Genomic DNA, 17439 nt, shown 5'->3' on the forward strand with positions numbered 1-17439 from the left:
TTTGACTTTCTATTTACAATATTTGATTATTTGTTTTATTTAAAAAATTATAGAAATATCATTTATTTTGCTTGTAACTTATTTTATTATCAAAAGAACTTTAAACACGACTTGTCATTTTTTTATTATTTGTACTAAATTTTTGAATAAGACAAATAGTTAAACGTTGCAACCAAAAAAATCAAACATCTTACATTATGAAACGGAGTTAGTACCTTTTTAGAAAACTATTAAGATTGTCGTTTAACTTTATAATAGCTAATGCATTCTTTCATGCTCTTTAGTAGTGATCACAAAGTCATTCAGCTATTAAGATCGTGTTATTTTGTTAGATGAAGATAAAAAAATTATCTGTTTTTTATGATTTGGTATAAAAATAAAATTAACTAATGTAGAGTTGAAAATCTACTTTAGAAATATGAGATTATCAACTTATATATAGAAACTTTTTGTAAAATATACCATTTAATAGTTCAGAAAACATGTCTGCAAAATGGAAGGAATAATTTAGGCAAAAGAATACATCTTACTCTCTCCGTTATAAAATATATTACCCTGTATGTGTTCATTTCTATTGATTTTCCCATATTATTCCTTGGCTTTTGCGCGCACGTTTCCTGATCTACTAAACGCGGTGCTTTTTTGCAAAAAAATTATAGGTAGAATTTCATCATCTCACCCCTTAAAGTGAATTTTAAACTTTATCTTATTTAATTGCATGGTTTATACTATTAAATAGCTACAAGAAATCAAATAATAATTCATTTTATATCCTTCATCCCATGTAAGACATATTAATACTATAAATTTAGATATATTATATATCTAGATTTATAGTATTACAATGTGTCTTATTTAGTAGAGGTAGGATAAAAGAACGCGTCCTAAAATTTCTCAGTATGTCCTTGACGTAAAATCACATGGATTAGAAATTTACAATCGATGTCTTCTGTCAGACATTTTCTTTTAAATTTTCTGCAATCAAGCACTTTCTTCAGTAGTTGCACTTGCACCTGGCCGCCTATGCATGCACCGGCTCGGTTTCTCAGCTCATTTCCCATTTGACGGCCCGGCCCAGTATAAGTTTTTGCCGCGAAGGGAATCGGGCCGTACGGGTAGATAATAAGGCCCATGAAAATGGGAGTTGGGCCTAGGAGGGGATTAGACGCGTTGCTGTCCGTGTGTAGGGGTGGATAACGTGCCAGCTCGGCTCGGTCTGGCTCGTTAAGATAACGAGCTGGCTTGGCTCGGCTCGTTATCGTAACGAGCTAAAAACTCAGCTCGGCTCGGCTCGTTACAAAGCTCGAGCTGGCTCGTTAGGCTCGTGAGCCATGCATGAAAAATTAATTTAAACAATTTTTTAATAGATTATATAAGCAAATTTTCAGTTCAAACATACAAATCATATGAAATTGTATCTAAATATTAAAGTTTAAACCAACAAATCATATGGTGAACCTATAAAGTATTAAACACATGCTTTCCGGGGTGGAATTAATGAATGCCGACGAATCGCGTATCTTTGGTCTAGCTCGTTAGGCTCGCGAGCAGCTCACGAGTCAGCTCGAGCTGGCTCGTTATCTCTAACGAGCTAAAATGCTAGCTCGGCTCGTTAGAAAAATAAAACGAGCCGAGCCGAGTTTGTCACGAGTCGAGCGAGTTAACGAGCCACAAGCTTTCTGTCCACCCCTATCCGTGTGACGACGCACTGTGCCATTTTGTCCAGAATGGGATTCACTGACATTGCACCGTGATATTCTCGGTAACATTCTGTCACTGACACGTGGGTTCAGGTACATACGGGTCCTACATGTCAGTGACAAAATGCTACCGAGAATATTACGGTGCAATATCACTAAATCCGGATTCTCTGCCCCACTCTGGAAGAAGCAAGCAATAAGGAAAACAGTCAAACAGGCAGTAGATTTTGAGGCTTTAACAATGTTCAGGCATTAGAAATGTAGTTGTGATAGCGATAATCTGCTAACAATTCTACTCTGAACAATCATTGAATTCTTATGTTACCGATGCAGGAAGAGATGGAAAATCGTCAAAGTTAAGGAACATATTTACAGTGGTGTTTTTTTTACCGGGAACATATTTACAGTGGTGATTAGGAGTAGATTCCTACCGAGCACAGAGACAGAAAAAAGTGGTTACTCTGAATTTCTGAACCTGACATGCACGCTGGTTCAGTGAAAAGCTTTAAACTCGGAACTTGAAAGCCGTGGGCCTTGGTCTGTTTGGTCCTTTGACCCCCTGGTGTAGCGTCTTCTTTGTTTATGTTTGTAAGCTATATTTAAATTTTATATTTAAATTTAGAGTTGATTTTAGTATATTTATCGTAATTTATTTTTTAATATTTTTTCAGAACACTAAGAACACGTGTATAAAAGTTTTACTCATAAATTATCTCTTTAATTGTTAATTAGAGGTTTCACTTATGTTTATGAACAGCAAATCGATGAGGCCGTAGAGGGTTGGTTAACCAAATTAACTGCTCTTGCCTGCTTCTGCTTTAGACATCGCCAGGATCAGAGACTAAGCATGGTTTTCAGTAGGTAATCTAACTTCGTTATTGGCACCATCGCATCTAGTTATCTACCCACAACTAACTGCATTTCGCATCCTTCAAAAACATCTGAAACTGAAATCCTCCAAACTGTCACTGTTCATGTTCGTCAGGACACATTAGGGTTCGGTAGGCAGTCTAATTTCGTTATTGACCCCCATCACATCCAGTGTTTTCTAGCTACATCTACCCACAACCAACTAAGCTGACATCCTTAAAACGTCCAAACCTCTCCAAACACTATCTGTTCATGGGCACAAGCTTGGCTTAGCTAATTAGTAGTACTATAAGAATGGTTAGGTGCATACATTTTTTTTAAGCTGGCATCCTATTGGTCATCAACTCATCATCATCATCAGAAGCAGAGTGCACGGATTTGTCATCTTGACCCAACATAGGCTATGTACTGCAAGTCTGCAACTACTACTTCGATGGTGAGCTTGTCCATATTATTATCACATTTTTTTTTTCAGTGGAGTGTTCTGAGAATTTCTGAATTAACATTTGCAAAACAAGTCGTGATGCAGGCGAGGTCAGCGACTGATCCCAACCTTCCGATTAAAGAACCTGCTATGATGACGAAAAGGAAAGCTAGGCATCGTTAATTACTGAAGATTATTAAGGATGTTGCTTTTCCTTGTTCTTGCAGGATGCTGCTAGAACTAAGAGTTTGATTATTGCATCTGAGGCTTGCCCATTGTGCCGTGCAAGGCTATCTGTCCTAGTTGCGCATATGCCACGGCATTGGGACAAAAATGGAAGAAAGTGAAAGTAACTCATCTGAATTCTGAAGTCGAGAACAGCTCATGAGTGACCAAAAAAAAAATGATGGATGAATGCGATGTAAACGGCTAATTGGGTGAGTCTGGCTACCTGTTAGGAAGCACAAAGCTGAGGTCAAATGGCAATTATTGTTGCAAACTGATACTTAGGCCCGGTTTAGGTCGAGAAAAAAAATTGAGTGTCACGTCCAACGTTTGATCGAATATCGAAAGGGTTTTTTGGACATGAATGAAAAAACGAATTTCATAGGTTGCCTGGAAAACACGAGACCAATCTTTTGAGTCTAATTCGTCCGTCATTAGCACATATAAGTTACTGTAGCACATATGGCTAATCATAGACTAAACAGACTCAAAAGATTCGTCTCACGATTTCCCCCTAACCGTGCAATTAATTTTTTTCATCTATATCTAATGCTCTATTCAGAGGTCCAAATATTCGATGAGATGTTTTTGGGAAAAAAATAGGAAATTAAACAGCCCCTTAAATTACTAGACTAGATAGTATAGAAGGATGAAATGAAAGTGAAATGAAGGATACTAATCCAGTTATTTGTGATCAGAAAGCCAAAGATCAGGTGGTTCTTCTTTCTTCCTCTCCTTTTTCTTTTTCAAGTGATCGCTGATCAGATTTGCCTGTCTCTGGACCCTCGTAGTGCCGGTATGCCTCTTGCGTCGATGGCCTCCACCATTCCCTGCTTGTTATGTTCAGCACACTCATTTTAGATAATACAAACGGGTGTCATATTTTAGGTCTCCTTTTAACACAGGGATTTTAGAAAATATGAATCGAGTAAACGTATGTCTATAATGTCACATAGGTACGAATCCGACATGAACACAAAACGTAGGGAATTTGAAAGGTGATGCGCTTAGATGGCTCACGGGGAAATAACATGGGAATTTGGATTGATTCTAAAGAGAGAAGTTGCATTGGATTCTTGAATGAAAAAAAAATAAAATGGTCCTTTTCTCTTGAGAGCAAATAAAATGGTCTTTGAGCTCATGTATGCAATCCAAGAGAATTAGGACTCCTTTGGAATCAGGATTATCAAAACACAATAATAGAAAAATATAGAATTGAAGTGATATGTCAACCTAAATCCTATGAACCAGAGAAACTCATGAAAACCGGAGGAATTACCGTCTAGATCGAGCGCAAGAGAAACCCCTCTAAAATTCCTTTATTCCAAAAGAGCCCTTATTTATGCTTCCTAGGTGTTAGAATCATCTGAAATCCCTGTGATTTTCCTTGAATTCAAAGGATCACCAATAGCATGTTCTGTTCAAAAGATCGTTTTGACTCATGTGGACTTGGGCTCCTTTTTGTGATACTTAGGGGTTGTTTAGATGTGGCTAAACTTTTTAGCCATATGTCACATCGGATATTTGGACACTAATTTAAAGTATTAAACATAAACTAATAAAAAAATTAATTTCATAAACGAGAGCTAATCCGCTAGACAATTTTTTTGAGCCTAATTAATCCATAATTAGCAAATGTTTACTGTAGCATCACATAGACTAATCATGGATTAATTAGGCTCATTAGATTCGTGTCGCGAATTAGCCCAAGATTATGGATGAGTTTCATTAATAGACTAGGTTTACTATTTATAATAAGTGTCCAAACATTCGATGTGACTAGGGGCTAAACTTTATCCCCAGAAACAAACACCCCCTTATTCACACCAAAGTCCAAACAGCTTGAGAACAGTAAAAGTATGAGATCTGCTCCGGTCCAATAAAAGGTACCTTGAGTTATCGGTACCTCGAGATACCAAATCATTTTCTACCATTGAATCTAACTGAGTAGGATGTACAATGTTAGATCCAACGATCAGAAATGATTTGATACCGCGAGTTACCGGTATCTCGAGATACTTTTTGTTATCTTTTATCGGACTGGAACAAATCTCTAAAAGTACACTGAACTGAGCACCGTCTTGCTCATCAATCATCAGTTTCTTCAGAATGAGACCACACTGCTGCTGCCATACCAATGCTGGTCAAAAAAGGAGCCCAGTTGCTGAGCTGCTGAAGGGCAATGCTGCACACGCACGCACGGCACTGGAACACTGAAAACCATCGCCAATCAGCAAAAGCGACGGCATGGACGATTCGGCATGGGAGCCACGACGCACAACACGAACAGCACACGAACAAAAGCGACCCAATATCTTCCACTCACTTCTTTCTTCAACGTGTCATTGCTCACGCGTTGTGCTGCACTATACGAACCCAGTATAAAAACCCTGCAATTCTTTTCTTCATCAAGAAGCAGTTTGGTGTCTATTCTTCAGTAATCCTTTCTTATTCAGAATTTTTCCAATCTTTTCTCTTTTAGAAAGCATGAACCATCTTAATTATCTAGAAGATTTGCCCTAACAACTCCAGGAAACAATGTTGTTAGTCTCTTCAAGGGACAAGGGTTTATGGGTGGGTGAACAGGTGAGCAAACATGGTGATGTTCCACTTCTTTAATAACAATCCTCCTTCCTCTCCCCTGAATCCCCCTGATTCTACCCTGCTGACAAACACAATCCACTGAAGAATAAGAATAAGAAAAAAGCATTGCATGCATCAGATAGAGAAGCTACTGTCATATATATAAGTATACAGAGTTTTTTTTTTCTCGTAAAAGATTTGCACGTCAAGTATACACAGTGGGAGGAAAAAGGAGAGATCTTTGCTTATAATTTGGGCACAAAGTTGGTTCTCCTCCTGTCCAGACGAGTGCTGCACTGGCCAAGGCAGGAATCGAGAGGAGGAGCTGCGTCCGCCATGGCTGTGGGTGCCGGAGCTGTGGTGCTGTTCTTGGCTGCTGCTACTCTCTTGGGGGCTAGTGCCAACACAGACTCTGATGATGGTAAGTGATCTTTAACTTGTTGTAAGTTGTAGTTAATGCGTATTGTTTGGTCTGTTCTTGCTTGGGCAAGTTAATCAAGAAACAGTGCATTGTTCTTGGTTTGGGTTTTTCTCGAGGGTTTGATTGGCAAGAGATGGGGTGATGGTTGGATCTTGATTGTTCAGTCTATTTTTGTCAGTTCAGTGGAGTGTTTCGCCTGCTGCTCTACATGCAATCGTTTTTTTGGATTCATTGGGGTTGGGGTTATAAGATGATAAGTTTTGAACAGTTAGGCTCATGGAATAGCGCAAGAACTATAAAATTTTGATAAGAAGCTGAAGATCATACAGCCTCCTCGAAATTAAGATGGATAGTCTCAGGCTCTGTTTTTCTTTTCTCATTATCTAGTACTACTAAAACCTAAAATACTCATGAGAAAAGAACTCCACCTTTCAGAAGCTGCAACATCCATTCATTCCTAAAACAACCCTTGTACTTATATAAATAAAATCAAACAAAAGAAGGATCAAATCAAAGGCTTCAGTTCCCATCTTTTTCATTTTTTCTAAAAAAAACGAAATAACTTATTTGCAAACGAAATATAATTTACAACTAAAACTTTTATATACGTGTCCATAATAATTGAACAGCAAAAATTATAAAAAAACATAATAAAAAATAAAATCAACTTAACAAATTAAGTTTTATATTTAAATTTTAGGACTAAAACTTTTATATACATGTCCATAATAATTGAACAGCAAAAATTATAAAAAACACAGTAAAAAATAAAATCAACTTAACAAATTAAGTTTTATATTTGAATTTTAGGACTAAAACTTTATATACGTCAGCAAAAATTATAAAAAACACAATAAAAAATAAAATCAACTTAACAAATTAAGTTTTATATTTAAATTTTAGGACTAAAACTTTTATATATGTGTCCATAATAATTTAACAGCAAAAATTATAAAAAACACAATACAAAATAAAATCAATTAAAATTTAAATTTTAGAGCCAAATTCAGTCAGAGGTTGGGAGGCGATGACTGATCGCGACGGCATCAGGTTTTGTCGTCCCGGGCGAGCTACGGCGGCGGGGCATGGTAGCCGACGGGAAGGCGTCGCGTCAATGTATCAGGTTCGGCCGCCGCCGCCGCCGGCGGTGGTAGCGATCGGAAGACCGGCCGAGACCGCCAGCAATGGGGGAGCGGCCAGAGAGGGGCTTATTTGCATAATATTTTGATCTCTAGGGACCCATTTGCAAACTTCCTCCTCTTCAACCCCCTCCCCGTCTCCTCTCCGCCGCCGCCGGCCGGGCCTAACCACGCCGCCACCACAAGATGGGCACCGCGAAATGTCGCACCACCACCGGCATCGTCGGGACCGCACCGCCGGCGACGGCGACTCCCCCCCAGCTCTCTGCATACACCCCCTCCGTCGCATACTCCCACCCCCCTCCTCCTCCTCCACTTCCGTCAGGATCTCCGGCTAGCTCCTCCCCAGTTAACACAGCCGGTGCATCTTGGCGTTAAAAGCATCAAGCATACGCATTAGCTAGCCCAAATTCCCATTCCAATATTTTCATTGTGTTTTCTCGAGAAAAGAAAGAATTTCTTGGAGACCACCAAAGTAGGTGCAAAACATTGTTATGGCCAATAATAACCATCCGACATTACTGATAATCCAAATCTCTCTCTCTCTTTTTTTTTCACCTATGCAGTGAACGCTCTCAATGTGTTGTACACAAGCATGAATTCTCCAGCCCTGCTGACGAATTGGGTGTCACAAAACGGAGATCCCTGTGGACAGTCGTGGCTTGGGATCACTTGCTCAAATTCCAGGGTGACCACAATGTGAGTTGAGCCTCTAAAAGGGGTTCTTTGTGATTGAATGACTACTTGACCTTCTTATCTGACACTGTTTCTCCTATATGCTCAACAGAAAGTTATCTGGTATGAGGCTTAATGGGACTTTGGGATACAACATGAACCTACTGACTGCACTAGTTGAGCTGTTAGTGTGATCTCTCACACATTCTAGTCTCAATGCCTTGGTAGTTAGAGTCTGCATTTTGTATGTGTTTTTGATATACTTTTAGCCTTTTGCAGTGATACAAGCAAGAATAATCTTGGAGGCAGTGACATTCCTTACAACCTTCCTCCAAATCTTGAGAGATTGTAAGCTATATGGCAATGCAACTGAAGCATCTGTTGTCTTCATGCACAATTATATTAGCTTCTCACAAAGAATCTTATGTGCAGAAACCTTGCAGAGAATAACTTCACTGGAAGCATACCATACTCTATATCCCAAATGATTGCCCTTAGGATTTTGTAAGTTGCAGTTATCGTGCTTCATTTCTCAGGAGTTCTTTATTTTCCAGATTGTCTATCGTTTTGCCAGATTGTCTGGAGTTCTTTATTTTGTAAACTCTGACCAAATTTTGTAACTATGCTGTTCTATTTATTACAGAAATCTTGGACATAATCATCTCACAACCACAAATGATATGTTCAACCAGCTAACTAACCTAACAACATTGTGAGTGGTTTACCTATATTTCTGACTTCCCATACTCGCCTTGTTACCATATGGTTTGTTGTCTTCTGTTGAGTAATATGTCCAATTCTCTCAGGGACCTCTCATACAACTCACTTTCTGGTAATATTCCACAAAGCTTCAATTCATTGACAAGTTTGAGAAAACTGTGAGTACAAATGTGTTCATAGACTTCAGTCTATTCTGTTGACAAACAAAGTTAATTTGCTTACAATGCAATATTTTCTCCTGTCAGTTACCTACAGAACAACAGATTCAATGGCACAATAGATGTCCTTGCTGATCTTCCCCTTACTGACTTGTGAGTTGACAAGCATTTACTTATCAACATGCTCTAATTCATAGTCGAATTCCAATACATTTTTTTATCCTACTTCAGAAATGTTGCAAATAACCAATTCACCGGGTGGATACCTGATAAGCTAAAGAAAATAAAGAATCTCCAGTAAGTAATTTTGTTACCAATGTAACAGTTTTTGCAGTTATAGGCATATAGGATGGATACTACAATTTTCTCCTCCTTTTGTAGGACAAATGGAAACTCATTTGGCAATGGTCCTTCTCCACCACCTCCACCATATCAGTCTCCACCATACAAATCTCCTCCATATAAACCTCCACAGCCTCGACAACCTACTGCTCCAAGTACTACTGTTAACAATAGCCCATCTAATGATGGTGGCAAACACTCTAAACTAAGTGACGGTGCCATAGCAGGAATTGTAGTATGTTTGGTGGTTGTGGGTTCAATAGTTGCATTCTTTGTGATCAAGAGGAAATATTGGGCATTGCCACGGGGAGGAGATCCTGAACATAGGGAACCTCTCAGCCCTATTGCTTCGGGATTTAAAGACAGTCTCAAACGTAAGTTTCACGGTAACTGTCAGTTTAGGAATGGTTTGCAAACAGTTGCATGGCACTGCACATTTCACTTTTGCAGAGAGGTAAGTAATATGTCTTATTTGTATCTAAAAAACCACTCTTTTCAGAGATGAAGTCAATCAAGATCATCTCTACAGTTGGCAAGGAAGAATTGCAGAAGACTGTTTCAATGAATTTAAAACCTCCAACAAAAATTGACCTGCACAAGTCCTTTAATGAAAATGATGTCACAAGCAGATCGGACACAAGGAAAATAAGTTTGAGTTCCATCAGAACACCTGCATACACAGTGGCAGACCTGCAGGTGGCAACTGGCAGCTTCAGTCCTGACAATTTAATCGGGGAGGGATCATTTGGCCGTGTTTACAAGGCAAAAGTCAACGATCATAAGGTGCTCCCACAATTACCTCTTATCCTCTCTACTGAATCTCTTCCTTGCACCAAACATCCACTGTATTGGTTTTATTTCTACTGCCATAGAATATGCAATTAAGTGGATGTGCTAAAATTGACATGTAAAATCTATATTGTCCTGAACAATAGGCTAAGATGACACTATGCATCAGTTGATCTATATATGCTTGGAAAATTTTAACTGTGGTACATGAAAGTGTTCTATTTACACGAATACTTTCAATCAAGAAACAGTTAGCACCTTTGGTACTCCCAAATCGTCATCCCATCTATTCATATTTCCGTCATCATCATTTTTTGTTACTTTCAGGTCCTGGCTGTGAAGAAGATCAATTTTTCTGGGTTCCCTAGTCATCCTTCAGATTTGTTCATTGAGTTAGTTGCAAACATTTCAAGGTTAAATCATCCAAACCTCGCTGAGTTAGTTGGGTACTGCTCAGAGTATGGGCAGTGCTTACTGGCATATGAATTTTACCGAAATGGTTCTCTCAATGACTTCCTTCATCTAGTGGATGATCAAAGCCAACCATTGTCTTGGAATACCCGTGTGAAGATTGCCCTTGGATCTGCGAGGGCCTTAGAGTAAGTGAAAGAAACGATTAATCCTTATGTTTGAGAACTGAAAATTCATGTCAATCCTCTGTAACTTTCAGATATCTACATGAAACTTGCTCACCATCCGTGATACACAAGAATTTCAAGTCGTCCAATATTTTACTGGATAATGAGCTAAATCCCCATCTTTCGGATTCTGGGTTTGGTGGCCTTATTCCTAACCAGGAATCCCAGGTAACATATTAGGCGTTATATCCTGCAACTGTCTTACCACTATTTTACATAAATTTAACCGATAGCACAATTTATCATCAATTTCCCATGGAAATGCTTCAGACAGAACTATTTTAACGTAAAACTTCATGACATGATAAAGAGATTCAGGACCATCATACTCTCTACTCATAATCCATGGTTAACTATATATTATGACTGTCTTTTGACAAATTTTGTTACTCAAATGCTTATAAACAGTTGTAGTACCAAGATTTCTATCCATGCGAACTTACAGTATGACAATTTCAGGCATCAGACGACAACTCAGGATACAAGGCCCCTGAGGTGACCATGTCTGGCCAGTACTCCCTGAAGAGTGACGTCTACAGCTTCGGCGTTGTCATGCTAGAGCTCCTGACTGGCCGGAAACCCTTTGATAGGTGACCACAGATTGCTGCACCATCACCATTTCTCCTCAAACTTTCTCAAGCTCTCAACATTGCGAAGTCTGAACTGAACTGAACTGCCACTCGCTGTCTGAACATTTGCAGGTCACGGCCACGGCCAGAGCAGTCACTGGTCCGGTGGGCAACTCCCCAGCTGCACGACATCGACGCGTTGGACCGGATGGTCGATCCGGCACTCCAGGGGCTCTACCCTTCCAAATCACTCTCCCGCTTCGCCGACGCCATCGCTCTCTGCGTTCAGGTTAGAACGAGACACAATGATCTAAAAGCCAAATGGCATATTTACTGATGAAAAACAATTTGTGCATAAAACATTTATATACAATATTCTTAGCGATCTAAAAGCCAAAGAAAACCCCAAATCAACTTCAAATTTGAGGTTGAAAATTCAAATTTTAGCTTATAAGCGTAAGCCGGAACAGAAAGATACGGTGCAGATCAGCTTCTCCTTTGCTCTCCAAATGTTTCAGCCTTTTCTTTTGCACGCTGCTGATTCTGTTTACTCCTCACCGTCGTCGACACAGCCCGAACCGGAGTTCAGGCCGCCGATGTCGGAGGTCGTCCAGCTGCTGGTCCGCCTCGTGCAGAGAGCGAACATGACGAGGACGTGCGGCGCCGACGGTCACTCGTGGCGGCGCGACGGCGAGTCCGGCGACCACGAACCATAATAAAGGGAAAGAAAACAATGCTGTATACACGCGCCAGAGTGATGCGTTTCTTTGCAGTTTGATGATATGGGCGTAGCTAGCGGCCTGTCACCTGTATGTGCACCAGTGCCAAACCAAGAAATGGATGCTCATTTTTTTTTTCTTCATGCAATAATGATGTCTGTGCAATGTTCAGAGCAGTTCCGAGTGAATTGAGATCTGCTCACTGACAAGTGGTGGTGCAGGACCGCAGAGGATATGCATCCCATTTCTCTTGCGAAACTTGCACCATTGTCTATTCACTTATAAATCAAAATTTAACTTTTTAACCTAATAAATTTAGAGTTGATTTGGGGTTTTATCATCATAGTTTGTTATTTACCATTTGTTTCTAAACCGTTACGAACACGTATACAAAAGTTTTTTTTCACAATTTATTTTTTATTTACAAATATGTAGTTAGTTTTTTTTCTTAAAAAGCAAAATGAGCCCCTGTTTTTACATCCACAATCTTGCGATGGCTTTGGTTAAAATAAGAGCATCCCCAACAGCTAATCCAAATATCTGAGTTTCTCTCTTCTGATATGGATGACATCCAAATATAGATGATGAGATAGATGTGCTGCTGGAGTTCAATTTTTACTTTTCATTCTCTATTTCTAGACTAAAGAATGAGATGGATAAGCTGTTGGAAATACTCTAATAGCAGCATTGGCGAACTCGGAAGTATAGGCTTTTTGATAAAATAGTACCCAGCCACGGGTAGTTCAGGTGGGCCGTGACTACCCGAAATCGGCCCATTAACATGAACCCCCACAGTCCAGCCCAGGTAGACAGAAGCTAGAGCTAGGTTTGCTGCCTGTGCGCTGACGCAACCGAAGGCTGAAGCGGCGCCTCTCTCCCTGTTGTCTAGGAGAGCCTCTGCGCTCACCGCCGGCTGCCCGGCCTGCCCCACCGCCCAACACCCACTGGCCGCGGCTGCGGTCAGCCGCCCGCCGCCCCGACGCCCCACCCGCGCGACGCCCGCCGCGGCGCCGCCTGTGGCTGCGGCCAGCCACCCGCTGCTCGCCTGCGTGGGGGCCTACGCCCCGCCGGTCGACGCTCGCCTGCCCACTCAAGCGCCCGCGCGGTCGCGCCCCGCTGCGGCGTTGCCCATCGACCGCCGCCCCCACCCCCTCACCTCCTGCGTGCCTAGCTTCTTTGGCCATACGCGGCTGCGCCCTGCCGGTCGACGCCCGTCGCCCAGCGCCCCGGCACGCCACTGCTCCCTGGCAGCAGACTGCTGTGAATGTGAGCGCTCTCTCTCTCTCTCTCAACAAGAGTAAGAAAGTCTTTCACAATAACTAAATGGATTAAATTTCTATACATTGCTAGAATGAAAATTATGGTAGTGTTATCCCTCAAATGAAGATTATTTCCTTGTTAAATTAGTCAATTAGTGATATTGTAAGATGTTATTTCTATACTCTATTTTAACTAAAATTTTTACTCATATATGTGATTATGTTGTTCAATTTTTTGTTGCGTGAACTTGCGATGTTGGAGTTTGGATAGGACTACCCGGTAAAAATTTCCTGGCTACGCCACTGATGAGCTCATCATGCAAAGCAGTATTCTGGGTCCTTGTCAGTTGCCACTACCTGTTACTGATGAGTGTTGCATTCGATCTCATGTGTTTTAGGTTTCAAAGTACAAGAAGAGCCTGAGGAATGAGCCAAAAGCCTTGAAGCCTGTTGCCGTAATTGTCCGCTGTAGGTAAGCTTCATCCAATGTGTTTTCTGAAACCCTTTGCTGTTGTTTTACTTTTATTGCGTAAATTCAATCTCTATACCAATTCAGTAAAATATGATCCTGGCCTCAATTTGTGTTAGATATAATATATCGTAACATCACTAAATGGTTGATGTTATACAAGTCAATTATTGAGATTTTGGATATAATTTCTTTTCTTAATCATTAACATTTCGAATACCCAACCTCTAAATCCTGCGCCTGCCACTGTTCGGTAGGGACTCGGAGCCTCAGCTCTGGGATCTCCTCCCACTCTCCTGTGCCCATGGGAGGCCGCAACTAGGTTGGCGAATTCTCTGTCCCCGTATGCTCAATGATGCTGCATGCTAAGGAGACACTCAGGAAGATGTACTCGCTCGCCATGAGCTACTGTGGAGGAGGAGGACTGGCTGCTCCCGATGCGCTTTCAGGTGATACTATCCCAGTCCATGTTTATTTTTGTGAAGTGCTAACGCTTTTTTGTATTTCAGCAGCGTGTGATTTTGGCCATGCTCTGAAATCCTCGCACAGAGCATCAGGGCGTGCTGTTCCATGCAAGGCACGGTCGTTTGCACGGTGTTCTTTGGGTGATGGTTCTGCTGAGCAGGAGATTGTGATTGCTCTGGGAAGCAATGTGGGGGATAGGGTTGGTACGTTTGAGAGGGCATTGCGGATGATGAAGAACTCAGGCATAAGGATCACCAGGCATGCCTGCTTGTATGAGACAGCTCCGGCTTATGTGACCGATCAGCCACGGTTCCTGAACTCTGCTGTTAGGGGCACGACTAAGATGGAACCCCATGAATTGCTCAGGAGGCTCAAGGAGATCGAGAAGGATATAGGGCGACACACTGATGGGATTAGGTATGGCCCCAGACCGATCGATCTAGACATTCTTCTGTATGGTGACTCCCGGATTAGTACCGAGAATCTAGTCGTGCCACATGAACGCATCCACGAGAGGCCATTCGTTCTAGCCCCTCTTGTCGACCTTCTAGGTTCATCCACTAATGATGATGTGGAGAAAAGTTGGCATTCTCTTGCAAAGTGCACCGGTGGGTTCTTTGAATTATGGAACAAACTTGGGGGTGAATCTATGATTGGAACAGAAGGAATCAAGAGGGTATTGCCTGTGGGAAATCGTCTGTTGGATTGGTCGGAGAGGACCCTTGTCATGGGGGTACTTAATCTGACACCGGATAGCTTCAGCGATGGGGGCAAGTTCCAGGAAGTGGAAGCTGCCATATCGCAGGCCAAGCTATTAATATCAGAAGGTGCAGACATCATTGATATTGGCGCTCAATCCACCAGGCCCTTTGCAAGAAGACTATCTCCAGACGAAGAGCTTGAGAGGCTGATTCCTTTGCTAGATGTAATCACTCAAATTCCTGAGATGGAAGGCAAGCTGCTCTCAGTGGACACATTCTATGCAGAAATCGCTGCTGAAGCTGTTAAAAGAGGAGTGCACATTGTTAATGATGTATCTGGTGGACAGATTGACCCAAGAATCCTTGAAGTTGTAGCTGAACTTGGAGTTCCATTTGTTACTATGCACATGAGAGGAGATCCATCTACTATGCAAAGTGAACAAAATCTAGTATATGGTCATGTCTGTAATGAGGTTGCTTCTGAGCTATATACAAGAGTGAGAGAAGCGGAGTTGTCTGGGATTCCTTTGTGGAGGATAGTTCTTGATCCTGGCATTGGATTCTCCAAGAATGCCAAACATAACCTTGAAGTAATTATGGGCTTGGAATCTATTAGAACAGAAATAGGCGAAATGAGTTTAGGTGCTTCACATGTGCCAATTTTACTTGGTCCCTCAAGGAAAAGATTTTTAGGTGAAATATGCAATCGCACCAATCCCATTGAGAGAGATGTTGCTACCGTCGCAGCTGCTACGGCTGGGATATTGAATGGTGCTAATATAGTAAGGGTCCATAATGTTGGATATGGTGTGGATGCTGCAAAGGTATGCGATGCATTGAGGAAGGGCAGAAGATGATTATACCACCTTAATGGAAAATAGATGATACTCCATTTTTGTACTAGAAAATAGTGATCAATAATAATAACTCTGCCACAATGTTGGCTTCTCATATAATACCATAGGGCAAGGTATCATCATAGAAAGCTTGCACACACAACTGTTATGTGAACCCGAGATGGAGCTTTTCCCTTTGTCACATTGTTTCAATAATCTTCTATGAGGTAATGGCTACACAGATCCCTAGAATTTTGACCTTTCTTGATTTCAAGTTGTCTACAGATCTGATTTTTTGGATCATAAACTGAAGTCATTCCAGCTTGCCCTCTATCAAACTTCTCCCTGTAATTCCTTTTCTTTTCTTTACAGCGTGTTATGCCCAAGCAGGGCATGCATGTCTGAACACTTGGTCTATGATTTAACCATGTTACCAACTGTGTCTATTACTTAATTTTCGAAACTAATTCTGAGCATCTGTTGCTGCTATAGGTGTGTGCGCGTGTGTTTTCGGGGGCGCGGTGGGGCGATCCACTTGTGGTTTCTAGTTCATTTTGTTTCCTAGCTACCTGTGATCCTTAAGATTGATACCTGTGTCCAGTGATGAAACTGTCAGAATGCAAGTGCCGGATGATTAAACTGCCATCCAGAATGGCTGTTCCATGATATCAATTCAGGCTTCTGAGGACATTTCTTTTTGCTAGTTATCGGATTTTTCTATCATAGTGACTGCATTCATTCAGTTCCATAAAGTTGCATGTAACAACAGTTTTTGGCAATTTGCTGCGTCAGTAATACTTTGTGCATTTCCTTCTGTTTTGGTCTACATTGCGTTTATCTTATGCCATTTTGTTAACTGTTATTAGAATATATTCCTTTGTGTTATCCCAAACAAATAGTCCACAACCAGTTGATGGTTCGTTGAGGATTCCTTGTTATGTCTTATTAGTATTGCAAGTGCTGCATGAACCTTTGGTACTGATGTGACCAATTATATCTGAGTGCATTGCTTTATCCAACTTCCATGCAAAATTAGATGTTCATCATATTCTTCTGTGCCCTTATTTTGTGTCATGTACATTCGCTCACATTTGTCTTCATAGCATGGGCAATTTGTAGGGAAGACTTTTGTTCTACATTTCTGATGTGCAGCACTAGTGAAGGATGAACTGTCATAATTGTATTGTGATGTGGATCTGCTGCTCAAATGTGAAGAGAGCAAGTAATGGATGTGAAGAGAGCAAGAAGGGAATGACCCAACAAACTGATTTAGTATTTGGAGCATCTGAGCTTGAAAGCAGACAAGGGAAATTCAGATGAACTTTGGCACACAAGGAACACAAATCCTGAACTGTTATCTGAATGAACTGTCACGGTGGCTTAATCCTTCCTCTCCGCACTCAATTCAATGTAAAAGGAGCTGTAATAATCTGAAACAAGATTAACCTAGTATTAATTTGATTTGATGATGTTCCAACCTGATGATTCATGAATTTCTTGACTGCTTGCTGAATTCAGGAGTGACTTTGGACATCAGCTATTCAGCTTTGTCAGTTGCTGTCCTTTTCCAGAGCAATTCAGTTATCTTTTGCGTTATCCTTTTTTTTTCAGAATAATAAAGGGAACTGCAGGGCAGGAGGAGGCGCAATCTCAGCCGTACACGAATCCATCGACGGCTCAGAATCACCTGATCCTCCTCTCACCTCCCTACCCCGGTCTACCCCGACGCCGCGGCTC

General features: G+C 41.1%; 1 protein-coding gene across 2 annotated transcripts; it reads left to right on the forward strand.

Annotated features, from left to right (window-relative positions):
• Window positions 1–5643: 5643 nt before the first annotated feature.
• On the forward strand, window positions 5644–17325 carry LOC102713560 (protein STRUBBELIG-RECEPTOR FAMILY 7-like). Of its 2 annotated transcripts, XM_006657899.3 has the most exons (19): window positions 5644–5805; window positions 6067–6223; window positions 7929–8061; window positions 8150–8221; window positions 8317–8385; window positions 8470–8541; window positions 8681–8749; window positions 8844–8915; window positions 9003–9068; window positions 9147–9212; window positions 9297–9631; window positions 9757–10040; window positions 10374–10645; window positions 10717–10852; window positions 11144–11274; window positions 11386–11542; window positions 11826–11952; window positions 14210–15929; window positions 16195–17325. In XM_006657899.3, exons 1-18 carry the CDS (start codon window positions 5758–5760, stop codon window positions 15721–15723), a joined length of 3780 nt encoding a protein of 1259 aa, XP_006657962.3. In that variant the 5' UTR covers window positions 5644–5757; the 3' UTR covers window positions 15724–15929; window positions 16195–17325. The 2 variants fall into 2 exon arrangements, with proteins under 2 accessions (XP_006657962.3, XP_040382370.1); XM_040526436.1 differs by lacking the exons at window positions 14210–15929; window positions 16195–17325 and having other exon boundaries at window positions 5760–5805; window positions 5999–6223; window positions 11826–12297.
• Window positions 17326–17439: the final 114 nt, after the last annotated feature.

This window comes from Oryza brachyantha, chromosome 7, assembly GCF_000231095.2.
Source record: "Oryza brachyantha chromosome 7, ObraRS2, whole genome shotgun sequence".
In the NCBI taxonomy this organism is placed as follows: Eukaryota; Viridiplantae; Streptophyta; class Magnoliopsida; order Poales; family Poaceae; genus Oryza; species Oryza brachyantha.